Raw genomic sequence first — 27,551 nt, 5'->3', positions numbered from 1 at the left:
TTATTCCCCTGTAACACCTTCTGAGGTTGCTGTGGTATTACAGCTGGTGGAGGACTGAGGTATGAGGTTGTTCTTCAAGGTGTTCTCACACCTCTTGCTTAAATACAGTGTGGCTGACACTACACCTGCATTAAAATACACAGCTTTCAGGCTCATAAAGCCAAAAGTACTTTGCACTAAACTGCCTCGTGTAAGTGGTCTACTACATTTCACATTAATTTGTCAGGTAATTTATTTAAGATTCAGCAAGCTCATAAAAAATGAAGAATTAAACAAATAATCAGATGTAGTTAGCACCTATCATTAAAAGGCTTACATTTCTAAGCAAATCAAGTCATAATATATCATTCATTGTTCCCAAGAGGATGTTAATTTTCTTAGGCAGATAATGCAATAACGATAACTCATTGTTATTTATCTATTGTCATGTCAATGTAGTTTCCCGTTGAATTTCTTTTTATTATTATACTAATGACATCTCAGTAGTGAGATATACATGCTGTCAGTCGGATTTGCAAGTGACATGGAGAATCTTTGAAGCATAAATGCTGATAATATCTGGGGAACTGTCTAAGAATTTGTTTCTAAGCCCAAGGGTGCAAATGTAATGAATTAACACAAACACAGTATTGAAATCATACAAATGTGAAAGCATCCAGGGGTTGCTTTCACCCTGGGTGCAGCAATGTTGTGTCATATTGAATAAAGACTGCTTATGTTAGTCCTAAAGCAAAATACTGCAGATGCTGGAAATCTGTGTTAGCAATAGAAAATGCTGGAAATACTCAGCAGGTCAGGCAGCATCTGTGGAGAGAGAACAGAATTAACATTTCAAGTCATGACCTTTGGTTCCCTCTCCACAGATGCTGCAAGACCATCTGAGTATTCCAGCATTTCATACTTACGTTAGCGTTGGGGGAAATGCAGCACTTATTAGGATTGCTGTTATTCTGCATAATTTTTCATCTAGCTGCTATGTTATATTGAAAGTTGATATCTAAACCAATTAAGCTAAGTAGTAGAGTGTAGATGTCATTAGAAAAAGCTAGACTTGGTGCTTTGTACATCCCAGGGGAAACTAATGCCTAGGGCAGAATTTTTACCTCATTGGGCGGGCACTGCGAGCGGGCCCGGGAGTGGCCATACAACAGGCCGCCACTCACGATCAGGCCCCGACCGCAATTTCACGCTGACTGGCCAATTAATAGCTAGGCAGCATGAAACGCGCTCTGATAGCCTCAACGCTGCTGGTGTGGGGGCAGAAGAAGCACGAGTGCTGAAGTTTGCACACACGCAGGGTTGTGCTCAGTGAAAGCTCCCTGAAGGAACAGAGCTGCCTCAGGGAGCTGAAGATTTCAACATTAAAAATAAAGAATTCAAAAATAAGGAAAACATGTTCCCTCATGACTCTGTCACATGAGCAGGGACATGTTAAAAATGAGTTTTAAAAATCTTTTTTTTTTAAATCACTGTTCGAAACCTTATCCCGCCCATGGATGAGGTTTCGCAAAAAATGCAAATGCCGCTTGGCCTATTCTCCCGCCTGCCAACCATAGGGTACGACGCGCAGAGAAAATCTCACTATAATAAGTTAATTAATGGGCTTAACAGCCCTCTTAATTGTCGGCGGGTGCGCTGCTGATTCCCGCACATGCCTGCCGACTGAAATATCGCGCGATTGCGTAATAGCGTCAGGACACTTACCTGACGTCACCGCGCGCTATTTCATGCTCATGCATGTTGGACGCACACTGGCATACGAGCTTAAAATGCTGGCCCTAGAAGTTCTTACATATATAATTTTGGGCATAGGAGCACAAGGCACCATCCCTCTGGCTAAATGGTGGGGCCTGAATTGCTCCCCCCCCACCCCCTCCCCCACCGCCCCCTCCCCCACCCCCCCCCCCCCCTCCCCAACCCTCCCCCACCGCCCCCGCCACCCCACCTCCCCAGGTTTGGGCCTCAGACCTCATTTCCATCAAAAGATAACTTGCACGATTAGCGCAGTTGAAGATTGGGCCACTGCAATGCTAGCAACTGCCTCAGGTAATGGAGGGGAGGGAACAACAGGAGGTTGTTATGGCCAAGGACTGGCTTCCCTCTATTCAACCTTCTCGGTTGATCACAACAAAGGTTTAAGTTTATTTTTCACAAGGATATGCCTTTTCTAAATCAGAATGTATTTAACTATTTAAGTTGTGAACAACGAGGAGCCAGTAAAACAAGGTTTTCTTGAGTCAAAGAAAGAGCAAATTTATTAACTATTAAATCTTAGAAAAATAATAAAAATGTGACGTCAAGCATTCAGCCCTCGTGCAATCATTAGGGCCCACACACACAAACATACATATCAGAAATAAGGAGAGTTAGAGTCCAATAAAAGAAGGTAAAAGAATATACAGTTAAATGTCCTTTGATTGTCCTTGAGGCGTAGATTGTAAACATTGTGGCCAATTTAGGTTAGCTTGTTTCTTGAGTGCGGTTAGATACAGAAGATGTTGCTCGTATTATGACATCTTGGTTTGCTGGTAAGTTTCTGGTTGGTTGGCTTCTCGAACTGGGTAACATTCTTATTCCAAAAGAGACAGAGGGAGAGAGAGCAGCCCTCGGCTTGTTTCCTCTGCTGAAGACTTCCTTGACACCACCTGTATCACTTGCAATCTCTCTCTCTAGTGGCTGGCAGACTTGCCTTGAGATACCTCATCCATTGTGCATTTCCAAGGGGCTTTGGGTGTGTCTGTTTGTGGCAGCCATTGTTTCAATATCCAGTACTTTGCATTTTTAATATCTCTTCCTTAGGTAGTTACAAGTTTTGATGGGTGTCTGAATTATAGGAGATGTCTTTCTCTTCACACTCTCCTGAGGGTGATTTGTTAGTTTCTCATCTTCAGCTCGGAATGTGGCCTTCCATTTTTAAGCAGCTTGCACTGTCTCAGTTCAAACTGCAAAATGTCCAATTAGCTGGAAGTTGAAAAATCATATTTTCAAAAATAAAGGGCATAGGCCATAATAAGGTGACAATTGGTGAACGGGATGTGGTGGGGGTCGGTGGGGGTGGGGGGGAGGTGTCGAATGGGTGATTGGCAGCCAGAAAAATGTTAGCAGGAGCAGTAGCATCCAGATTCTTTTAATGTCGGGTGGAGAGGAATACTTCTGTTACACATAGACATGGTTTACCTTCAGGGCAAGCCAATCTTGAAGTGGAGACCTTAAGTTGGCATTGGGCTCTTTATTTGTGTGTGCTAAGGGCCTAATATCTGTTCCTAGAGTAGGCACTACACACTGATCTTTTTGGCTTTTGCCAACAAGGCAGGCAGCACATTTTCAACTTATAATTTACATCTGTATTGGCCCACCATATTGGAGGATTAGGAAGTTGTTTTGTCCCTTTAAAATGGTGCTATCTGGCTAAATTTCTAAACCTAAATATACAATAAGGTAAATTGTATGAGGTTCTGCTGGCAGCACAGAGACTTGTTTCCAGTGGACATTTGCATATAATTGACCATATGCACCTGATTTGCTGTCTGTGGAATTGTGCAAAATGTGACTTCAGGGATAAAATGAGGCTACACTAGAAGCATTGTTGAGCTTTATTTCAATGATATATTTATTTAAATGCAGTCCCATTCAGATTTTAATGACACTATCTACTGCTTTCCAGGGAAGGGAACATAACATCCACCTGGCCTGACATTACCTGCTGAGTTTGCAGGATCTTCAACAAGGGGCATCACAGATGCCCTCTCAAAGAAAGAATTCTCCAGCAGGTTCTTCCCATTGATCCTAAAATCATCAGCAGGTCAACGGTGGAGTTTTGCGCTATGCCCAGCGTAATTGTCAGGATTCTAATCCTGTGGATATTGTGGGCACTGTTATGAGTATGAGTTTCCCAGTATTGATATGATTCATTCATTCTTCAGCAGTTCAATGCTTTTCATTCTTTCAGAATCAAGCACAAAGCACAGGCTGGCATCTTGGAGACAAGGGGTATCCAATACAAGTATGTTTTCTATCATCAGAAGGAACACTGATGAAGCAGAGGAATGTGACAAGGCTTAAAACTACACTCAAATTAAAATTGAATAGACCATTGGCAATCTGAAGGGAAGACTTAGAACCCTTGTGAAGGCCTGCACTATCCTCCAGCGTTCTCCCGATGTTTTCTCACAGTTTCCTCAGTCCTATTTCTAACGCTTCTAAGTGCCACCCATGAGCCAGCTCTACAATACGGAAAGTTGATCTATATGACTATGAACATCATGGGACGTAGGTGGCCCTTCTCTCAGGGCTGCTGACTGGACCTGTAACTGACTGCTTCTCTGGCTTGGAATCTTCACACCTTGACCTATTCACCTTCTTTTACCCATGAAGGCATCTGAAGGGGCTGGTGATGCTGTCACCTGAGAAACTGTTAAATTGTCAAAGTCATTTTCTGCTCTCCCACTAGGCATGACATTAGGATTTTGACTGCAATTGATTGGCAAGAAAACGGAACTTACAGAATGACTAATAAACTTTAATTCCTAGGAGGGACTACTCTGAAAATCCTGCAAACCTTCCAAAATGGTAATCTGAAGATCTTGGAATTTGGAAGGCACCGTTGTCTTCATTCTCTCCATTCCATCATGCAAGACCTCAATGTCAGCATTCCAGTCTATTCTGCATTGTTGAAAAGCCCTCTCTAATGTTGCCAGCATGGATATCTTTGAAATCTGCCACATCCCTGCTATCCACTGCAGTTTTTCAGAGAGGTTTTTCAGTGCCTCCATGTGAACCTGCTGCTCCGTTAGCATCCTTCTTTTCACACAGGACACCTGAGATTATCATTGTAAAGCTCATCAGTTGGAGGCTGACAATTCCTTAGCCTCCACTCTAGAGCACCGTTCTCCATTTCCACTGTCTCTTTCTCTGAACTTTTCGTGTGTTTAGCGGCACAGTGTGCCCACTTCTCATTTAAACTTTTCATATCCCCTGAATGGCTACTTCGGCTGGTGAGTCTGAGTGAGAACTGGAGTGCTGATGCATGCAACTTTCTGTTGGCTGTTCAATCTGTTACTGGTCCAACCATTATTTCTCTCTGCTTCTTTCTTATATCCATCTCTCATGAGAAATGCATTGAATTCCATGCTAGCCACTTCAGCTTTCCTGTTCTGAACATGCAAGAGTCTCCGTCAGATTATGAGTTTCACACTGAATTTGAACATTACAACTTGTTCTGCACAAGCTATGAGTGCAGGACCTCCTTCCTCAGCCTGAGCTGAGTGTGATTCCTGTATTTCAATTGACTCCTCCTGCTGCTGGAGTAATGGATGAAGATCTATAATTCGTCCTCCTGTCACTCCCATGAATTATTTGTACTTTTCTCCTGAATGAGAACAGAGTGGTTGTTATTTTCAGGCGCACACTACTTTATTATTTTCCCTTCCTAACAGCACTGTGGGCGTACCTACACCACATGGACTGCAACAGTTCTGGAAGGCCGCTCACCACCACCTTCTCAAGGGCAACTAGGGATGGGCAATAAATACTGGCCCAGCCAGCAAAGCCCACATGCCATGAATGAATAAAATAAATAGCTGATTATTGGAGAAATCACATCACTTTTCTAAGGGAGTTTGCATATCGGATATGATTCTTCACTAGGGATACCTACTACTGTGATTTAATATAATTGTTCCATATGAAGGCAGTCTGTTCAGTTCAGTTAGTTCACATGATTATACTCTTAATTTTGTTGCTGCACTTTTTGGGTTATTATTGGCTTGTAGTTTGAGAAGTTTAAGATATAGAAGAATGGTTGGTTGAGATCATTCAATTTCTTCCTCCAATAGAAGGAGATTCTGAGGGTTGCCATTCACTGCCTGTGCTACCTGCTTCCACATGGTCCCAACCGCCGCATTGGTAGATCTCTTATCACCCGCAACACACTATTCTATGCTTCTCTGCTTAATTTTAGTCAGAGGAAAATTTATATAATTTTGCTGCTCTACTATTTTTTTGTTCCTATTGGAGCCCTTTATTCACCTTCCTGTCTGGCGGTCCTGTTTTAAGCCCAGTCCAGTTTTAAATGCTGCAGCTCCTTCTCTCCAGATGTCATTCCTCCATCCCAGGAAATTCCTGGGCCTTTCAGGTTTACTGTATAAATTGCTGGCTGAACTCACGCTTGTCCCACCCAGTCATATGGAAATGACTTGACCCTGTGAATTCTGATTAGACTAAGTCAGGGCCATTGGAAGGCCAGAAGTCCCACCCCATTGCACTTACAAAAATGGAACATCAGACTCCAAATGCTGAGTTTAAATATTAGAAAAAAAGAAATCATGATGGTAGGTCATGCCACTCTCCCACGGTTTTCAGGGAAAGAAAGAATGTGCATTTTTATCATGTCGTTAATGCTTTTAAGATGTCCCAAAGAGCTTCACAGCCAAATAAATTACTTTCAAGTGCAGTCACCATTATCGTAAAAGAAAACAGAGCAGTCAACCTTACTACTTTGATGCTCTATGTCTCTGCGAGAGGAGCTCCAGATGACACACCTCCCTCCCAGGTCCCAGAAATGGGATGGTAAACATATTGTATTGGTTCCATCCATCAGAATACAAAAATATCAATGAGTTACATCACAGCTCAACAGGTTAAGTACTTGCAATGGCCTGTGTGGCAGATTTTGGCTAATTCAACAAGATTTACAACAGGGTTATTACAGATTGCTAAAATGGATTGTTCGGAACAGTATAGCTGATCATGTTTTCATAATTATAAAACAAATGGGATGTTAAAAAGTCATGTTTTTCGCATGTTTTCTTTGAGTTTTTTGCATTTGTTCTGAAGCACTACACTGAAGTTTTGGATATGTATTTATTAGCTCCTTTAACATCAGATAGCATTGATTAAGATGTTGCACAATTTCCTTGCCCTAACTGGAATGATCATTAATTACACACAGAGCCTGGGTGCTGGATGTATTCAGCAGGTAGTCTTCCATTTCAGGTCACAGAACATGTCCTGCCAATTTTCACTGTTTTATATGACAGTGGTCCCTCATAAGAGAGCTCTTATATATATATATATACAACAACCGATATTTATTTAGCACCTTTAATGTTATAAAATATACCAAGACACTTCACAGGAGCATTATAAAACAAAATATAACACTGAGCCATCAAAGGCACAGCCAAATGGGTAGGTTTTAAGGAGTGTCTTAAAGGGAGAAAGTGAGGTAGAGAGCCAGAGAGATGTGGGGATGGAATTACAGAGTTTACAACCTAGGTGACTGACGGGTCCAATAGTGGAGCAATTAAAATTGGAAATGTTCAATAGCCAGAATTAAATCAATGCAGATATTTTAGGGGATTATGGGGCTGGAGGAGATTACAAAACTAGGCAGGGGTGAGGCCATGGAGAGATTTGAAAACAATGGTGAGATTTTAAAATCAAAGCTGTTACTTGATCAGGATCCTGTTGTGATCACAGGATTGAAAGGTGAACAAGGACTTGATGCGAATAAGGAAATGGGCAGCAGAGTTTTAGATGGCCTCAGGTTTACTCAAATTTATATGTGTGTATATAAACTATATCTATCTAATCTGCATTACATTAACTGTTTCAAAATTGAAATTCAGCATTTGTGACACAGAAATTTGTATAAGTGACAAAGTTTAATGGATTTAAATGCTGCTCTGATACAACATCTCTATCAGAACAAGAAATTCCAAGGTGATTCACAAAGAGAAATAGGTGGGGAAGTGAGAGGGACCAAAGTTTTGGTTGAAAAGATAGGTTTTAAATATGTTTTTAAAGAGGAACAAAATGTCCCAAGGCACTTCACAGAAGTGTTTCCAAACAAAGTTTGACACCGAGCCATTGACACTGGGTCACATAAAGATATATTAGGGCAGATAACCAAAAGTTTGATCAAAGAAGTAGGTTTTAAGTGTCTTAAAGGAGGAGAGGGAGGTCAAGAGGCAGAGAAGTTTAAGAAGGTGGTGAGGGAACCAACAAGAGGAAAAAAAAATGACCTCAGCTTGCCTTCGCCAATCTACCTGTCATAGATGCATCTGTCCATGACAGTATTGGTGGGACTGAACAACAAACAGACTTATGGAGACAAAGTCCCATCTTCACACTGAGGATACCATCCATTATCTTGTGTGGCACTACCACTGTGATAATTAGGATAGATTCAGGACAAATTTAGAAGCTCAAAATTGGGCATCCATGAGGTACTGTGGTTCATCACCCGCAGCAGAATTATATTCACCCACAGTTTGTAACCTTATGGCCTGGCATATCACCTACTCTATCATTACCATCAAGCCCTGGTTCAATGGGGTGTGCAGGAAAGCAAGCCAGGAGTAGCACCGGACATACTGAAAAATGAAGTGCCAATTTGGTGAAGCTACAACACAGGACTATATGCTAAACAACGGAAGCATCGTGTGATAAACAACAGCTAAGCAATCCCACAGCCAATGGATCAGATCGAAACTCTGCAGTCCTGCCAAGTCCAGTCATGAATGGTGGTGGACAATTAAACAACTAATAGGTGGAGGAGGATCCACGAACATCCCTATCCTGAATAATAGTAGACCCCAGCCCGTTTGTGCAAAATAGAAGGCTGAAGCAGTTGCAACCATTTTCGGCAGTGCTGAATGGATGATCCAGCTTGGCTTCCTCCTGAGTCTTCAATATACGCCTGTCTTCAGACCTTCCACGTGATATCTTAAAATGGCTGAAGACACTTGATACTGCAAAGGCTAAGGGCCCTGACAACACCCCAGCAGTGGTACTGAAGACCTCTGCTCCAGAACTAGCTAGGGCTCTAGCCAAGCTGTTCCAGTACATCTACAACACTGGCATCTACCCGACAATGTGTAAAAAAGTCTACTCTCGATCATCAGCAAAATGATGGAAGGTGTCACCGCCAGTGCTCTAAGCAGCACTTATTCAGTAATAACCTGCTCACTGATGCTCATGCCTTGTAGATAATGGACAGACTTTGGATTCTGCTAGGGCCACTCAGCTCCTTGTCTTATTACACCTTAGTCCAAACATGGACAAAAGAGTTGAACTCGATAGGATAGGTGAGAGTGACTGTCCTTGACATCAAGCAGTATTTGACTGAGTGCAACATCAAGGGGTCCTAATAAAATTGAAGTCAGTGGGAATCGGGGGAAACTCTCCAATGATCAGTTTGGGTCAATGTTGGGTCATTCCTAGGAACAAGGAAGATGATTGTGATAGTTGAAGGCCAGTCATCTCAGCCCCTGAACATATGTGCAGGAGTTCCTCAGGGTAGCAGCCCAGGTCCAACCATATTCAACAGCTTCATCAATGACCTCCCTTCCATCATAAGGTCAGGAATGTGGACGTTTGCTTATCATTGCACAATGTTCAGTTCCATTCCTGACTACTTAGGTAGTGAAGTAATCCATGTCCACATGCAGTCAGTCCTCGTTCAGGCTTGGACTGATCCAGCCTCCAGACTTGTGCCTTGTAGACAATGAACAGACTTTGCAGACTAAGAAGGTGAATTACTCACTGTAGAATTCCCAGCCTCTGACTTGCTCTTGTCACCACAGTATTTATATGGCTGATCCAGTTCAGTTTCTAGTCATTGGTAACTCCCAGGATGTTGATGGTGGAGGATTCAGGATTCACTTGCCTTGATGAGTGCAGATCCAACAACATTTAATAAGCTCAACAGCATCCAGGACAAAGCAGCCCACTTGAGCCATCCACCACCTTAAACATTTACCCCTTCCACCACCGATGCACAGTGGTAGAAGTGTGCGCCATATATAAGATGAACTCTTGTACAAGCAAGATACAAGCAACTCACCAAGCCCCTTCCGACAGCACCTTCCAAACCCACAACCTTTAACACCTAGAAGGACAAGGGCAGCAAACACATGGGAGAAACATCACTGGCAAGTTCCCCTCTAATCCACACACCATCCTGACTTGGAATTGCATTACCGTTCCTTCACTGTCACTGGGCCAAAATCCTGGAACTCCCTTCCCAACAGCATTGTGCCTGTGCCTACACCAGATGGGCTGCAGCGGTTCAAGAAAGTGGCTGGCTACCACTTTCTCAATAGCAGTAAGGGTTGGGCAACAAATGCTGACCTTGCCAGCATTACTCACGTCCTACAAAAGAATTTTTAAAAAGAGTTTAGACTCGGATTTCCAGAGTACAGGACCAAAGTGGCTGAAGACTGTGCCACTAGTGGTGTGGCAATGTGAAGAGGTGATGCATAAATGATCAGAGTCAAAGGAACAAAGTGACAGAAGGGAGATAATGCCTGAGATGGTTGAAGTCATAAGATGTGACAAGAACATGGTGGGACTGAGGATTTTAATCCTAATATGACAGAAGCTAGCAGCCAATGTTGGGTCAACGAGGATGGAGGCAGTGGGCAAGTAAGACATTTCAGAACAGGAAAAAAATAGTTAAGCATAGGTAAGATAATTGTCCATGAAGGACCATAGGAGAGACGGAAACAAATGGTTATATAGCTTGAGGGCAAAGACCAATTGGCATTTACATGATGGGAACTTAGCAAGAAGTATTTGGGTCTGGTTGTGAATAAGAGTTTCAGTATTGGAGGGATTCAGATGAGTGCAGACGTAGGCAACATTTTAGAAATAGTGATGAATAGTATGGTTTGAAGCTCAGCTAGGGATTCCTTTAAAATCAACCACCAGATGTACTGCTATCAATTCAAGCTAAACTCAACACTATAGTTGTACAGTTTCAGATTTTCCCCTGGCCTCTCAAATATTGAACCTCTGGAATCACATAATCTTACTAAAAGACTCAAAACAGGGTTCTCCCCTTCCAATGACTCACAATTCTCAAAGATTTTGGTGTTTCATTACCCAGCTCCAAACACTGTACGAAGGCTAATATCAAGTCAGCAGCAATAGGTGCCAAATGATTGTATTACCCACCTCACCTTGTCAGTAAGTCTCTCAAATTTAAGTCCACTTATCCTTATAACAGCGGCATTGTTATCCAATGAGACTTGGCAGCAAAATTCACTGTCACCTTCAAAGCAGACTCATATCGTTGGTACTTGAATCTGATTTGATCAGGTTTACTCATTATATTAATAACAAACTATAGAAAATGACTGTTTCAGGCTCTGTAAATTTGGTGAAATTATATTGTTATTGATGTATTTTCTGATGTGTGTTTCTTCCTGGTTTCAGAGGAATAACAACTGTTAGATGTTGCAGCTTTTATTAATATACATATATTAATGTGTAGAAATGTATAAACTTAAAGAGGAGATTGTTCTTGGCCATGAAAATAGTGAATGTGTTGGTTGTCATCTTCCAAAATTTTGTAGGTTCTGGAGCAGTCCTGGCAGATTGGAGGGTTCCAAATGTAACCCCACTATTTGAAAAGGAGGGAATGGAGAAAACAGGCAATTACAGGCCAGTTAGCCTAACATCAGTAGCAGGGAAAATACTAAAGTCTATTATAAAGGATGTGATAACAGGACACTTAGAAAATATCAACAGGATTAGACAAAGTCAGCATAGATTTATGAAAGGGAAATCATGTTTGTGAAACCTACTGGAGTTTTTTGAGGATGTAACTAGCAGAATAGATAAGGGAGAACCAGTGGATGTGGAGTATTTGGATTTCCAGAAAGCTTTTGATAAAGTCCCACATAACAGGTTAGTGTGTAAAATTAAAAGCACATGGGATTGGGGGTAATATATTGACATGGATTGAGAATTGGTTAGCAGACAGGAAACAGAGTAGGAATAGTTGGGTTTTTTTCAGAGTGGCAGGCAGTGACTAATGGGGTACCACAGGGATCAGTGCTTGGCCCCAGCTATTCACAATATACATCAATGATTTGGACGAGGGAACCAAATGTAATATTTCCAAGTTTGCTGATGACATGAAACTTGGTGGGAATGTGAGCAACAAGGATGGTGTTAAGAGGCTTCAAGGGATTTGGACAGGTTGAGTGAGTGGGCAAATACATGACGGATGCAGTATAACGTGGATAAGTGTGAAGTTATCCACTTCAGTAGGAAAACAGAATGGCAGATAATTATTTAATGGTGATAGATTGGGAAATGTTGATGTACAAAGGGACCTGGGTGTCCTTGTACACCAATCACTGAAAGCAAGCATGCAAGTGCAACAAGCAATAAAGAAGGCAAATGGTATGTTGGCCTTCATTGCGAGAGGACTTGTGTACAGGAGCAAGGATATCTTACTGCAGCTGCACAGGACCTTGATGAGACCACACCTGGAGTAGTGTGTGCAATTTTGGTCTCTTTACCTAAGAAGTGTTATATTTGCCATAAAGAGAGTGCAGCGAAGGTTCACCAGACTGATTCCTGGAATGGCAGGATTGTCATATGAGGAGAGATTGGGCCGACTAGGCCTGTAATCACTGGAGTTTAGAAGAATGAGAGGAGATCTCATTGAAATGTATAAAATTCTGACAGGGATGGACAGACTGGATGCAGGGATGATGTTTCTTCTGCCTGGGACCTAGAACAAGGAGTCACAGTCTCAGGTTATGGGTTAGGCCATTTAGGACTGAGATGAGGAGAAACTTCTTCACTCAGAGGGTGGTGAAACTATGGAATTCTCTACTACAGAAGGCTGTGGAGGCCAAGTCACTGAATACATTTAAGAAGGAAATAGATTTCTGAACTCAAAAGGCGCCAAGGGGTACCGGGAGAGTGTGGGAGTATCGGGTTGAGATAGAGGGTCAGCCATGATCATACAGAATGGCTGAGCAGCCTCGAAGGGCCGAATGGCCTACTCCTGCTCCTATTTTCTATGTCTCTACGTTTCCCTTGTGCCTCTGTTTCTAATGCATACGGAAATTATTAAAAAGGTCACTAGGGAATCTTTAAGATAGGTTCCCTTGACTGTATAAGCAGTTCCTTGTCCGATTTCTGGCTGTGATTTTGCCTGCTGAGGTTTTCTCATTCAATGGTGAAGTGGTGCCAGCCCTTGTGTCACAGGCAGCTCCGGGGCAAACTGTATTTGAATAAACTCACGTACAACTTCCAATTGCTCCATATAATGCCTTCCTCTCTATAGTAAAGGCCATTTTTTTCAGCAAAATATACCTTACTTTTAAAACAGAACATCCGTGTTAATCTCGTTACAGATTATAGATCTGAAAGATGCGCTGAGAACCTTTAAAGGAAGTTTCAAAAGCCACTCTTGTGCTCAAACAATTTATCTGATATGGTCACTCCAAGTCGGTGCTTCAAGCAAGTAAGAAATCCTATTTTTACTTGCAGTTGATATTTAGAGCCTGACTCCACCCTTGGGTAGTAGCAGTGCAGTGTTTTGATCCAATTAACTTGTTACTTGCCTTCAACTTAACTTCCGTCGCTTTCCAAAGTGGCCGCAGTTCCTTCAGGAGAGCTTCAATCCCGTTTCTCGGCTCCTTCTCGTCCACAAAGATGTCGAGATATTTGGTTCCAATGACCGGGCTGGCTGCAGCAGAACTCTCCATTCTCTCCAAGCAAGCACTGGCTTGCAATTTGAGCGACTTTGTGCAAGTGCAGTGTTCTGATTGCAGCGGGACCCGGCCACTGACCTCCTGGACAATTGGCAGCCGACACACTGGGCGACATCTGCGAGGACACCCAGCAAGATTCCAGGATGGGACAACCCAAGATAACCAGCTTACTCGAGGAGTTAGAGGTGGCAGGCACTGGCACCCTTCTTATTCCAGGAAGGGCAAGCAAGTACACCCAACAATTACTTATACTTAATTCAGCAGATGTAGAATCCTCCCAGAATTTTCCCACACTCCATTCCAAACTGTTCTTTGTAAAGGAACCTAAGGACAGTTGACGCACAAATATAATCTGCTGGCGATACACAAATGCATCCCCCATACTGAGATCACAGTGACACCTAACCAAACATGCAGCAGTAACCGTTGATTGCATCCAACATCCAGCACATTCTAGGAAGGTCCCATGAGTACACTCTACACCCAAACATATCTTAGGGGAGACACTACAATTAAACATATCCCAGGAGGGACACATACCTCAAACCATACACCCAACCAAATCCAGAGAGGAACATAAAATGGCACATAGAAGCTAATTGCTTTCCTCAAGGAACACACACATGGATACTCTGTACCCAATTATATTTCCTGAGGGACATCTTGTCTTCAACCACAGTCCAGAAGGGACACACAAGGGCATGTAGTGCTAAACATAATACATGAGGAATACAAAGTAACACTCTCTGCTCAGCCAAGATCAGAAGGACATGCAAGGGAATGCACTCCAGGAGTGATAGGGGCCAATTTTTGTTTCTGTTAAACCCAATAAGTGGATGCAGATGGGATGTAAAGGGCTGTGGTAATTAGTGAAAATCATTTCTGTCTGGTATTACTGGTTGAGTCTCAGGTGAACAATGGATTCATCCCAATTTCATTCAAGGCAAGTGTTCCACACATACTTTCCCAGTAGGCAGGACACCAAGTCTAATCCAGGGTCAAGAAACAAGATATCCAGCATTGCTTTGGGCAGACAGTTCCAGCAAAAAGTTATATAAAAGACATAGAATATGCAGGGCAGTGCATGTATGATTTTACAGTAACGGAGAGCATTGTTGCATTATCCACACTCCAAGTAGTTTCAGAGTACAGCATGCTTCCCTTATATAAAGACTCAATTAGCAAATTGATGCAGGTTTTTAATTAGTAGATGGTTTTCAATCCAACATTTTTTACTTTGATTTAGTTTTTCTCTTTATCTATTTATACTGTAAGCCTAATTATATTATTAACAATGGCTCTTAAATGTCTTCTTACCTTGAGGTCACTTATTCATGTTGGTTTGTTACTTATAGCAAGCTGCAACTTTCCTCATTGGTCGTTCACACTATCACTTGACAATTCGCTATGAACTTCATCCGCATTTTGAATGTCATTGTTAGTAATATCCCAACTTCCTCTGGATGGTTAGAATTTTTACAGCCCTATTACTTCTGCAAATCACTTTAAATGGTCTAAACATTTCTACCTCTATTTCTTCCTGACCATATTGTGCTCTATAAAGGATATCCAATATTGTTGCAAGCCAGAAGAGCTCTGAAGAAGAGTCTTGAAGAAGAGTCATACAGACTCGAAATGTTAACTGTTTTTCTCTCCACAGATGCTGTTAGACCAGCTGAGTTTTTCCAGCATTTTCTGATTTTGTTGCAAGTCCTTCTTGTTTCACATTGCGATAGAAGAGACTCAGTTTGATCACTGCCTTTGACAATATCCATTTTTTTTCTAGTACTTCTGTCAGCTGGTAATGTGAATGAGGCAGAGTTTCGACTGCTGACAGAAGCATTCACCATGAAGAACGTTGGGTGGGCCAGTACACTGATGGCAATGTATACTCAAAGCAGAGTTTGCTCAAAATGTTTTTTCAAATGATCAGAAGTGGCACAAGTGCTCCCATCTACTCACAAATCAAGAAAAAAATTGCACTGGTATAAATAGGGCAATGAAGCATTTAATGGTCTCTGGCTTATGTTGATCTTCCCTAGCCCTGTATAGAATTTTAAGTGACCTACATACAGGAGATTCTTTGCACTGGGAACAATGCTTCATCCCATCTTTCATCAGCAATTGAAACATTTGGATTTCTGCTATACAGCTTTAAGCAAAACATAATTGCATATGTTTATAGCCATTGTTATAGTGAAATTAATTTAATGTTCAACTAGTTTTTGTGAGAGCTTAGCCATTGCAGTCTGCCCTTCATTAATAAAGTAGCATAGTTAAAATTGTAGAAAGGCTTGAAATCGCTCATTAATTCTGCCTTGAATTGTTGGAAAGATTTAAGTACACTCCTATTAAAGAGACTTAGAAATCTATAAATCCTAAGACCGTAACAATTACACATCTAAGCATAGTCAAAGATTTACAAAACTCAGAACTAGACCAGATTGAGAAAATGGAGAAAGACAGACTTGAAAATATTAAATAAAACTGCAGATATCTCAAAAACAGTAGAGAAATTTGGGGGGATAGCTACAATGAATGTTAGAATGTATACAGGCCAGGCACCTGGCTTCGCAGACTGAAAGCTCAGATTGCAACAACCATCAATTGTCTAATAAATATGTTGTGCGATCAAACTGCATTGCACAATTGCCAGAATAGAACTTAAAACCCTTCCTAAGAAAATGCAGGTTTGTCACTACTGCTTAAAATTCTACCACATATAAATCTGAGTATCATTTTTAGAACAATGGAACACAGTTATAGCGAGATGAACAAATGGATTCTTTAAAAAGGAAATAATTGTTTTATTTCCTATTCCGTTTGCATTCATCGACATGCACCATTTCTCAGCTTAAAAGTAGGCAAGGAAGCAATCTTTTCCAAGGTGTTTGTAATACTATTCAACCATTAGGAAAAACTAGAGATGATGAGCTGAAGCCCAATCAAAATCCAAAACTAATTTTGTATCTAGGCCCTTAGAAATAAAAAATCAAAGAAGTAATGCTGGAATTGTACAAGTCCTACCTTAGGCTGCAGCTGAAGAACTGGAATATTGTTGAAAAGAGAGACATGCTGCTGAAGCTTTAAGATGGACAGCCCAACATAAGAACAGAAGAATGTAATAAATAGGAGCAGTAGTAGGCCATTCGGCCCCTCAAGCCTGCCCCACCATTCAATAAGATCATGGCTGATTAGCCCCAGGCCTCAACTCCACTTTCGTGCCAGCTCCTCTTGGCCTCAATTCCGTGATATTTCAAAAATCTATCTACCTCCTCTTTAAATACTTTCAGTGATCTAGCCTCCACAACTCTCTGGGGTAGAGAATTCCAGATACTCACTACCCTCTGAGAGAAGGAATTCCTTTGCATCTCAGTTTTCAATGATTGTCCCCTTATTCTGTAATTATGTCCCCTAGTTCGAGAATCCCCCACTAGTGGAAACAACTTCTCAACATCTACCCTGTCAAACCCCCTCAGAATCTTGTACATTTCAATAAGATCACACCTCATTCTGCACAACTCTAATGAATAAAGGCCTAACATGTTTAGCCATTCTTGATAAGTCAACCCTTTCATCCCAGGAATCAGTCTAGTGAATCTCTTTTGAACTGTCTCCAATGCCAGTATATCCTTTCTTAAATGTGGGGACCAAAACTGTACACAGTATTCCAGGTGCGGCCTCACCAACACCCTGTACAGTTGTAGCAAGACTTCCCTATTTTTAAACTCCAACCCCCTAGCAATACAGGCCAAAATTCCATTTGCCTTCTTAATTACTTGCTGCACCTGCATGCTATTTTTTTGTGTTTCATGCACAAGGACACACAGCTCCCTTTCCTTGATGTGCTAGTTGAGAAATCTGCTAATGGGTTCTCCACCGCAGTCTACTGCAAGCCTACCTTCACCCGTCAATATACACATTGGGATTTGTATAGCTCCACATTTCATAAGATTGGCCTTATCAGCAACCTTGTAATTATGGCCCTGTAGCTATTTACTCACCTTGCAAGCTTGATGCAGAAATAGACTGCCCCAAAGCTATCCTGTGGGACAATGGCTATCGTGATCAGATCATTGTTCGCTGTGTGTTGCGCAAATGCCACTTTCAGACCTGAAAAAAGCCCAGTCTACCCCAAATTACCCTGAAAAGGCAAAGTATCTCAAAAATTTGAGCAACAGGTTAAGCAAGTCTTTTCATGCTGCTACTAAGCAGTGACAACGCAAGTGGTATTTTCCACTAAACAGAATGCTGCTGTCGGTCCAAAAAGATGTTCTGCCTACCACATAATTGCAGAATGTTGTGTGTGAATTTCACTGCCAATGATAGCAGAAATTCCCTAGGATATTGCCATGGCTGAGACTTTCAGGAGTGAAGATAGACTTGAAAAATTAGGGCTTATCATCTGAGAGCTGAGAAGTTTAAGGAGCCATGCCATAGAAGTCTTCAAGATTATGAAGAGTTATATTTGGGTAAATGGTGACAGATAGTTTCCACTGGTCAGTGAGTTGCTAAAATCAGGACAAAATTTATGATAATCGCAAATGGATTTCAAGAGGAACTTAGAAAAAAAATCTCCATACCAAGAGTCCTCAGAATTTGAAACTCCCTGTCACAAGAAACAAGTTTGAAGGAAACACCATCAATTCATCTGCAGGAGAACTAGACCATTGCTTAAAAAAAAAGGTTCATTAAAGAGTACATGGAGTTGATGGGTTGAATAAGTTGAAAAAAAAATACCAGTTCAGATTTGATGAGTTAAATACAGTACTCTAATTCCATGTTGTGACACTCTGTGAATCTATAATGTAAACCCACATCCTGTCACGGTCTGCCAATGTGCTGAAAATGGGATGGATTTTTCGATCAGCAGTGAAACAGTGGCGCCCATCGCTGATCTTGAAGGCAGCTGCCTATAAAGATCGAGCAGTCTCTGTGACATGGTTTTCCCTTTTCCCAATGGCAGTTAAATCTGCCACCAAACCTTGGCATGCAGCAGTGATATCAGTGGTAAGCAGCCAATCATATTGAAGTATTCACACACAGCACGCCAGAAAGTTAAAAGCATTTAATATCCTTTAATTCATTCCTATTTAAGCTTACAGATAGCCAAATAAATGATTATGATTGGGCTAAGATAGAAGCAAAAATTGAGATAAACAAGCTGTAAAAATATTTTAAAATGTGTGTATATTTTATAATATTACAATGAAGCTTGACATTCCACAAATATGAAATTAGCTTCTCAGTGCCAGCAAGGGTGTATAGTTTTAATTGAAATTTGTATACTGGTACTAACCCATTTACACTCCTTCAACAAGGTGTAACTTTTTCAAAGGTATTTACAACACTAACAGCCTAAATGTGAAAATTCTGGCCTGTTCTCTTGATTTCCCACTGATTGCAGTCTTGGGGCAGGGATGCCTCAACAATCTTTGGAGAAACATAGAATCATTGACAGCAGCTTCTGGATTTCTGTGTTATTCTGCACATGTGTGCACTACAGAAGTTGCTGTCAGTTTCGGTGGGGTAATCCAGCGAAAGCTGACAGTTCCATTGTCATTACCACTACAAAAATCCAGGCCTATGTACTGTACCACTGCCTAAGAACATTGTAGCATTGTCTAAGAATAATAATTTTCTCTATGTCCATCAAGCCCTTAAGAGACAGAGAAGGTAAGAACACTACAGGTCCAGGCAAGCATTTTGGAATACTTGGCTTGACACAGATGGAAAAGGGAGGGAGTAACTTAAATACCAATATACTTCTAATGTCATGCAGCCCATTTAAATGAGCAGCCCTGAGGCGTAAAACCAGAGTATGGAGTCAGACTTGTTAAGATAAGTTTTTCTATTGTCTTTGGAACATTTCTGCTCTTTGACTCACACTATAAACACCTGGAACTGAGAAAAAGCATTCAGCATCAGAAATTGCTGCAGGGATTTCAAACTGTATCCTTGCCAACATGTCACAATGCAAAAAGCTGCTATTCAGCTCACTCCACAAATTGGAACTGAGTTAAAGTAGAATTCGGACAAGTACAACTAAATTTTCTTCACCCCACACTTTTATGTTGATGAGTTGATGAGACAAAAATATGAAGGTTTTTTCTATTCATTCACAGGATTTGGCATCACTGGCAAGGCCAGCATTTATTGACCATCCCTAATTGACCTTCAGAAGGTGGTAGTGAGCCACTTTCTTGACAACTGATTGGCTTGCTAGGCTATTTCAGAGGACATATAGGAGTCAACCACTTTTCTGTGAGTCTGGAGTGACGTATATGCCAGGCTAGGTAAGGATGGCAAATATCTTTCCCTAAAGGGCATGCATGAACCACATCGGTTTTCACAAAAATCCATTAGTTTCATGGTCACCGTTACTGACACTAGCTTTATATTCCAGGTTTATTTAATTAACTGAATTTAAATTCCCCACTACCATGAACTCATGTCTCTGGATTATTAATCCAACCCTCTAAAATTACAGGTCTAGTAACATAACCACAATGCTATTGTTTCCGACTTACAGGCCAAGATCAGAAGTCCCAACGTTTTTTAAAATTTGCTATTTTTTAAATCCCTTTTTCTCCCCTCCTGAAGATAACAATTCATTCTGCGGGTTCACGGATTGTAGGAGCATTTATTTTACAACAGCAAGTTACCATTCTGCATGTCTGAACCCAGGCAGAGAATGTCAGCAGGCAATTGGGTCTTTGGGGGGGCATTTTAACAAAATCAATTTTGTCTGCATCTGGTGCTTATAAAGGTGCATTTCTAATAGGATATCAAGAGCAAGAATGCTGGCTGAATATGTTCCTTTCTATCTCAGGAACTTTGAGCTTAGCTGCAGTGCCCAGTTGCCACTCTGACTGAGTTCAACTAACTGCACTGTTGCGTGTAGGCCAGCTGTCAATGCTTTATGTCAAGAAGCAGCATGTCAGCCTGTCAGCAGATACAAGCATTTATTTTCTTTATTTGCCTTCTTTGACCAAACACATTTGTCTTGTGCAATAATCTCAGCGGAGGTCTGAAAGTGTTCACCACAAAGCTGCTGACCATTTTTTATGTATCTAGACTGTTGCAAAATAGGGTATTAAGATCCTTGCCATTTTCAGTGCTTTAGCGTGGTGCATAAAAGCTGCAGGAAATTTCTTTAGCAAGGAAATTCAGGTGAAAATAATTTCTGCCATTGTGTGCTTTTTAAATGCTTCCCATGAGTTTCCTCACAGTCCATGCTGCAAACCTCTTTCGTTTATTATTATTCATTTATGGGACGTCAGCATCAAGACCAACATTTATTGTCCACCCCTAATCTCCCTTGAGAAGGTGGTGGTGAGCTGCCTTCTTGAATCACTGCAGTCCACATGGTGTAGGTACGTCCACGTTGCTGTTAGGGAGGGAGTTACAGGATATTGACCTAGCGATAGTAAGGGAACAGTGATAAAGTTCCAATTCAGGATGGTGTGTGACTTAGGGGGGAACTGGATACGTTTCCACTTACTTCACTTGATACGTCAGAGAATCATAACAGTTACAAATTTCTTGGTTTTACACTGCTAGTACACAATGGGTAAATTAGACTGAGGTTTGTGGATTATGGCACAGCACAGTGCCATTATCATGGAGTAGGAGAGGAGCAGCGCAGGATGAAGCTAATAAGAATCAAGCACCATTCCCAGGGCAAATAGTTCGCCAAATATTACCCTCACTCACAAAGAATATGCACATATCACAGGTCATATCAGCATGTGTCTGAGCATTCTCCTTGTCAAAGCTTGATAGGCAGCAAGTTGTCTTGATGCCTTCACCAATCATCCTTCCCTGACACCGTTAGGGAAGACTTCTGGGCAACAAAACCTAGCCCCATCTCTCACAGATAATGACCCTAAACAGAGGACCCATACAGCAGCAGAAGAGTACCATAATAGGGCATTTGGAGCCCCCTGGTTGGCGATGAAGAGAAGAAAAATGATTATAAAAGGAAGCTTTCAGTATTTGGACAAGTCAGAAAGTTATAGTCTAAGGGTCTGGCACATATAGGGTTAACGTGGAATGAAGTAAAGTACCAGCCACACAGTGATGTAAGAGAACACATGACCCACACCAAGGGGGTCAGTCTAATGTTGGACAGAGCCATGTGTACAAGCAAGCATGGAGACAGCTACCACCTTGAACACTTTGCTGTATATATGTACATAGTTCTTGTAGTTAATAAATACATTGTTAACCAACTTAAGGCTATGAAGACGTCATTAACATCTACTGAATGGTATCCAACACCCTACAACATGGCAGCAGCGAATGGAACAACTCAAAAGTCACAGAGACTGCAGAAGAAAATTAAAATCCTGCAAAACTTACGGAAAAACTAAAGAAGCATTCTGACTTAAAGAAAAGCTCAAGAAGAAAAGGCACAGAAAGAAATCACCAAACAAAGCTCCAAAGAAAGGCTTAGAAGCTGAAGGCAGAAATTAAATTCCTCACTGCATCAGAAGGCTCCATTGAATTCCTGGAAGACCAACTTCAATATCCAGAGTGTGCAGAGAGTCAGCAGACTTCACAGGGGTGAGCTAAAGCTTTTAAATTCCAGGTTAAAGCAAGTCCTGAGAAGCTTTTAAATAGTCCAGAGGTCAGAAATTGCTGTTTTAAAAACTCAGAAAAATCAGCATGAGGAATCCTAAAAACAACAAGCAGAGCACAAATACAGACTGCAAGCTTGAACAATCGCACAGAGGAATTATACTCTGTCAAGAAAAATCAGTGTAGAGAATCAACTTTCATATACGAAAGATGCATTTGAGAAGGAAAAACAAAAACTAATGAGAACACTGGAATGTTGCTCACAAGAAGTAGAACACTTGAAAGAGGACTTGAAACACATAAATGATGAACTTGTAGAAACAAACTCAACAAAAATGGGTAAAAGCAAAATATTGCGGATGCTGGAAATCTGAAACAAAAACAGAAAATGCTGGAAAAACTCAACAGGTCTGACAGCATCTGTAGAGAGAGAAAAACAAAGTTAACGTTTCGAGTCCATATGACCCTTCAACAGAGTTGTTGCTGAGATGAATGAATAAATTCATAGGCCAGCACTATACGGCCCCTCCTGCCCAACGGGATATTACAGTCCCACCGAACTGAATGGAGATTTAAATGGCTCGCCGAATCCACCCGGGGGGAGACACACCGCAGAGGGGCCGTAAAACCATGGCCATAAGCTCAAAAAATAACTGGAAAAGAAGTAAACAAAAATTTGGCTAAAATTGTGAGACAAGTGGGAAAGAAGGTTCCGTTGTTGAAACGTGAACTTCCATATGTGTTGTAACGAGTCACACGATGAAAGAAGAGGAAAAAATGCAATGGAAACTAGCATAGCATTCGTCCAACAAACACCTATCACTACAACTGCAGAATCAACAAAGAGCAGTTCAATAGAAAACAATGGAAAAAGAGGATCAAAAAATACCTAAATGCCAGAACAACCTCCAAATCAACAGAGTTTATCTGCAATGAAAGAGCTCACCACTCCTCTGACAGTAGTGTGAATGACTTATGGAAGGGTTATAAGGCCTCCAGACTGCCTGAACCTATGAACTCAGAGACTTGAAGGGTGAGGGGCGGAGAAGATGGGGTAGTAATAATGATGTAAATACAAGGGGTAAACTAGAATAATTTGAAATACATAGGATAAAGATTTGGGGGGAGGTGTAGCATAAGGGTCTGCCACATAGAGGGTTAACGAGGGACTGAGCACAGTACTGCCCACACAGTGATGTAAGAGAACACATGACCCACACCTAGGAGTCAGTTTAGTGTTGGAGAGAGCTGTGTGTATAAGCAAGCATGGAGACAGCTCCTAACTTGAACCTTTTACTGTTTAGATGTACATAGTTCTCGTAGTTAATAAATACATACAGTTAACCCACTTAGGACTTCATTAAGACCTATCAAAAGGTATCCAACATCCTACAACAGAAGTCTTCCGCTGTATGGTCTAGATCAGGTGTCCGTTGTAGAGGCAGCCTGCTGTGCCCTTCACAACTTTGCCATTCAGGAAGGGTTGCACTTTGACATATCTGAGGAGGGAGGCCTGGCACTGGTGAATCCAGAAGCACATGGAGAAGACCATCAGGATGACCTGAACTCAGAGGAGTCCTCGCTGGGGGTGGCTTTGTACGGCTGTAGGGCTAGGGCTTGTTTGGGGAAGGGGGAGAAGTGGCCTCAGGTAACGCAAGAGGCTGCAGGGTGAGGGCTGTACTGGGGAAGGAGGGTAACCCACAGTGTGTGTGGGGACACAAGTTGATCTGTGAATGTTGCCTCAAGGTGGTGAGGGCTGAAGAGGCAGTCTCCAGAGCAGATGAAGCCAGATGGAGATGTGAGGGTGCGTGTGAAAGAGTGAAGGGTGATGTCACTTGACCTGGCAGTGAGTGAGATGCCAATGAATGTGTTATGGGCTTGAATGTGTAAGTTTAGAGCGATGAGATGGTTGCCATACCCTGGCAGCATGGATGAGATCATTCATCCTCTATCTGCACTGGATGGCCAACCTCTTCTGTGCAGCATTGGCACTGATCACCACTGTCATCGCCGAGCAAGCCGGAGTGGTAATATTGCCTCTCTTGCAGCCAGAGCGGGGGTAGAGAACACCATGGAGGTCCTCCATAAAGTCCAAAAGGCGCTCGAGGGAATGCGTCACTAAACATGGGGGCTGCAACCTCCTTGCCTTTTGGGATCATGTCTTATTTGCAGCAGTTCTGAGCTGGAAGCACTGAGAGGTGTGCACACGTCTGCACTTTAAATGTGGTGCCTGGCGTGATGAAGCGGCGAGGCGACATTATGGTGGGCAAATCGGAGACCGCCCGCCATGGAAACGGTGTGTTTCTTGGGAATGCAAAATTAATGTGGCGGATTGGGATGATACGGCATGAGAAGCCGCAATTGCGACCGGTGGGTAAAACATCCCGCTACCGCACTTAGTGCAAATCTGGGATGATTCCACCCATAGTGTTGAATAATTTTCATTGCAAAAATAGAACATACACAACAACTTAACCCAAATGGACAGTGCCATCTATTTTTGCAACTCTCAGCTTCTAGCATACTTTGACCCAATAAACTTTTAATTATAGCTAAAATAGAGCTGTGGTCGCAATGTAAGCAACAGCTGTTGTTCAAATGTCAATGAAAGCAACATTAACTGAACTGATGCGTATGTATCTGCGTCACTGGTTGGATTGTATGATGGATGATTCAGCTTTTGGCAGATAGCAGAACAATTGAAGAGATCTTGATTGCAGTCACATGCCTAAGGACAAGAAAGTCAATAACTGCAATTACATGGAATAACATGAAGAATCAGACACATTAAGGTGTATGTTGGGAAAGATTGTGGGACAGAATGAAGAAGCAAGTGCATGTGGTTAATCTGTTGAAAACAAACAGTCTCGTTTGGCTTAATTAGGCTCAAAGTAACTCAATAGTTTTTTCCAGTTCCTAAAAGTTGTTGACCTTGAGTTTCTGTGCAGACTGTCCAGTAGAAGATCAACAGAACCCACCGAGAAAGGACTAACAATAGATGTTTAGCTATTGTCCAGGTTTTCTGCTAGAGTTATGGTGAGAGAGCCCTACTTGAATTCAGGGACAAGAGGCAGTGGGTGTGTATGAAAGAAATGAGAATTGGACTAGCCGAAACATGTCTCAATATACATTGGCTCATATTCTGCTGGACATATTCTATAATATATATGGATATAAATGGAGAGAAAATGTTACAAGGAGCCTCTAATCTAATTCTTATGCCCATATTTTTCTGTTTTATTAAACTACTTTAATGTTTTCTGGATTAAATTAGCCGGTTCAGCAGAAAAATTACAGAACTGATATCCGACACCCATTTTCCCTTTAATTTTTATTTGTTACGTGTGACCTGTTTGTTGCACTGTGTGGCCCCAATAAGATTGCTGCACCTCTGTGCACGTGTGCGTTTTAAAGGGAACATTGGGTGCGCCACATGGGACACAGCAAACTGCTGCATGGCCATGCACCTGTGCAGCTTAGAGGGACCATTGTCCATCACTCTTTTTTTTCTAATTAGGCTCAAAGTAACTCAATTTCTTACAGCTTCTCTCTTTCCAAATATTTTCTGACAGATTCAGTGCAGATTGTAATGCACCTTTCAGCTCAGAAAATTAATTTTGGCACAGCATAACCTCCTTTCCACAGTGATCCTTTTACTAATTAGCTTCTCACTGTTTGCATCAATGGGATAAAGATGTTCAACATAAAAATAAGTGGCATTCCACCAATATTAAACCAAATTAAAACAAAATATCATTTATAATGAAATAAATAGGCAGTATGGTGGGTTAGTGCACTTTTTCTCTCACTTCTAGGTCAAAAGCCTGCTCAAAATAACCATCCATTCAGCTATCTCTGCTGCCTCCCACCTTTCCCACCAAACCAAACCTCTCCCCACAACACACTCCAGCCATACTCTCTGCCCTCAATCTGCACCCCAATCCCTTCCATCTTCCTCTCAATGGTTATCCCAGACCCACTTCCTGCTCCATTAACAAATTCAGCGTCCTATTCAATCCTAAATAAGCTTCTGACCCCCAAATTCTACAATGACTACACTTCAAAAGTATTTCATTGATTATGAAGTGCTTTGGTGGTCATTAAAGGCATGTTTAAATGCAAGTTTTTCTTTCATTAGAAAGACCATCTATTTTCACCTCAGAAGCATTGTTCCAGCCTCAGCCTACCTGCCACTGAAACACAACTCCGTGTTGTTGTCATGTCCTGACTTGCCTATTCCAATACCCTGACAGCTCATTCCATTCTCCATTCTCTGTAAATTTCATTTTGAATTTTGCTGCCCAAGTCCTAACTTGAATCAAGTCCCACATGCCCAATAATCCTGCCCTCATTATTGCCTCACAATTAAAATTCTCATCCTCATATTTCAATACCTTCATGACTTTTTACCTTCCTACCCTTGTAACCTCCTTTAGTTCTGCAACATCCCCCAAAACAAACTCTCTATTCCTGTTCCCAGCTCCAGCCTTTTGTGTTTCCCTCCCTCCATTCAGCCTGCTGTTGGTGGTTGTTCCTTTAGCCACCTAAATCCCATGTTCTGGAAGTTCCTATCTAAGCCCCACCTCATCCTTACCTCCCTTGCCTCCCTTAAGGCCCTGTTTACACCTTCTCTCTGACCAACATATTAGTCTCCTATCGCTCTTTTTTTTCTAGTCAGAGTGCTTTTATTTCTAGTTACTTCTCTATGAAGTGCCAAGGATATTTGTCTACAATTAAGCACAGTGTAAGTGCCAGTTGTTGTTAATGCCGATGAGATGAAAACCTCTTCTGTATGTTGGCCACAGGTTTCCTTTGTGAAATAAATTTAGGCAGCCTCAGTCCAGTTCTTGTGAGTACTGGCTGACAACAGAAAATTCTCTCATCTTGGTGTCAATTTGAGATCTTTCTTGGCAACACCAAAGAATAATTGGTATGGAGCACAGAAAATGTCATGATGGTACAACAGGAGGTACTCTGTTGATAATGGGGCTGAGGCAAATTGTTAAGATAGTGTAAAAGGAGTTCACTCTACATTTTACTGTTTACGCTTCATTGTTACACTGGGGCACCCAAATAGAAAAGTACTCAATTTCCTTCAGTAATACCTGATAATGAGCATAAAATTAACTTCCTCAAAAAAAGGAAAGAAAAGCATTACTCAAATTTGCATTGTGCCTTACTTGTAACAAACTTAGAAACACATTTACAAGTTTATAGTAAATAACACACACATGGATGTAACAAATGTATTTTTCAAAAACTGCCAATGATGGAATTCTAAAATAAAAACAAAGATTCAGCAATATACTGTACATTGTAAGCCAGTCAGCATCTGTAAAAAGAAACAAAGTTCATTGCAACTGGAACACATAAAAGATGTGTGTGGTAGGAATGAGGAGGCTCAGTGAGTAGTGCCCCTGCATCTGAGCCAGAAGCTCCGGGTTCAAG

The 27,551-nt window shown here is 41.6% G+C and overlaps 1 protein-coding gene across 2 annotated transcripts in view; it reads right to left on the bottom strand.

Annotated features, from left to right (window-relative positions):
• Positions 1-13,652, bottom strand: part of LOC144684882 (ethanolamine kinase 1) — a 479,036-nt gene extending 465,384 nt beyond the window's left edge. For both annotated transcript variants that reach the window (XM_078549246.1, XM_078549247.1), the window contains exon 1: positions 13,371-13,652. In XM_078549246.1, the coding sequence (XP_078405372.1) occupies positions 13,371-13,514 (144 nt within the window). In that variant the 5' untranslated portion in view covers positions 13,515-13,652. The remainder of the gene's footprint in view (positions 1-13,370) is intronic.
• Positions 13,653-27,551: the final 13,899 nt, after the last annotated feature.

This window comes from Cetorhinus maximus, chromosome 9 (assembly GCF_964194155.1).
Source record: "Cetorhinus maximus chromosome 9, sCetMax3.hap1.1, whole genome shotgun sequence".
Lineage (NCBI taxonomy): Eukaryota > Metazoa > Chordata > Chondrichthyes > Lamniformes > Cetorhinidae > Cetorhinus > Cetorhinus maximus.
The sequence above is the reverse complement of the archived record's forward strand: the minus strand, read 5'-3'. Positions and strand labels throughout refer to the sequence as shown.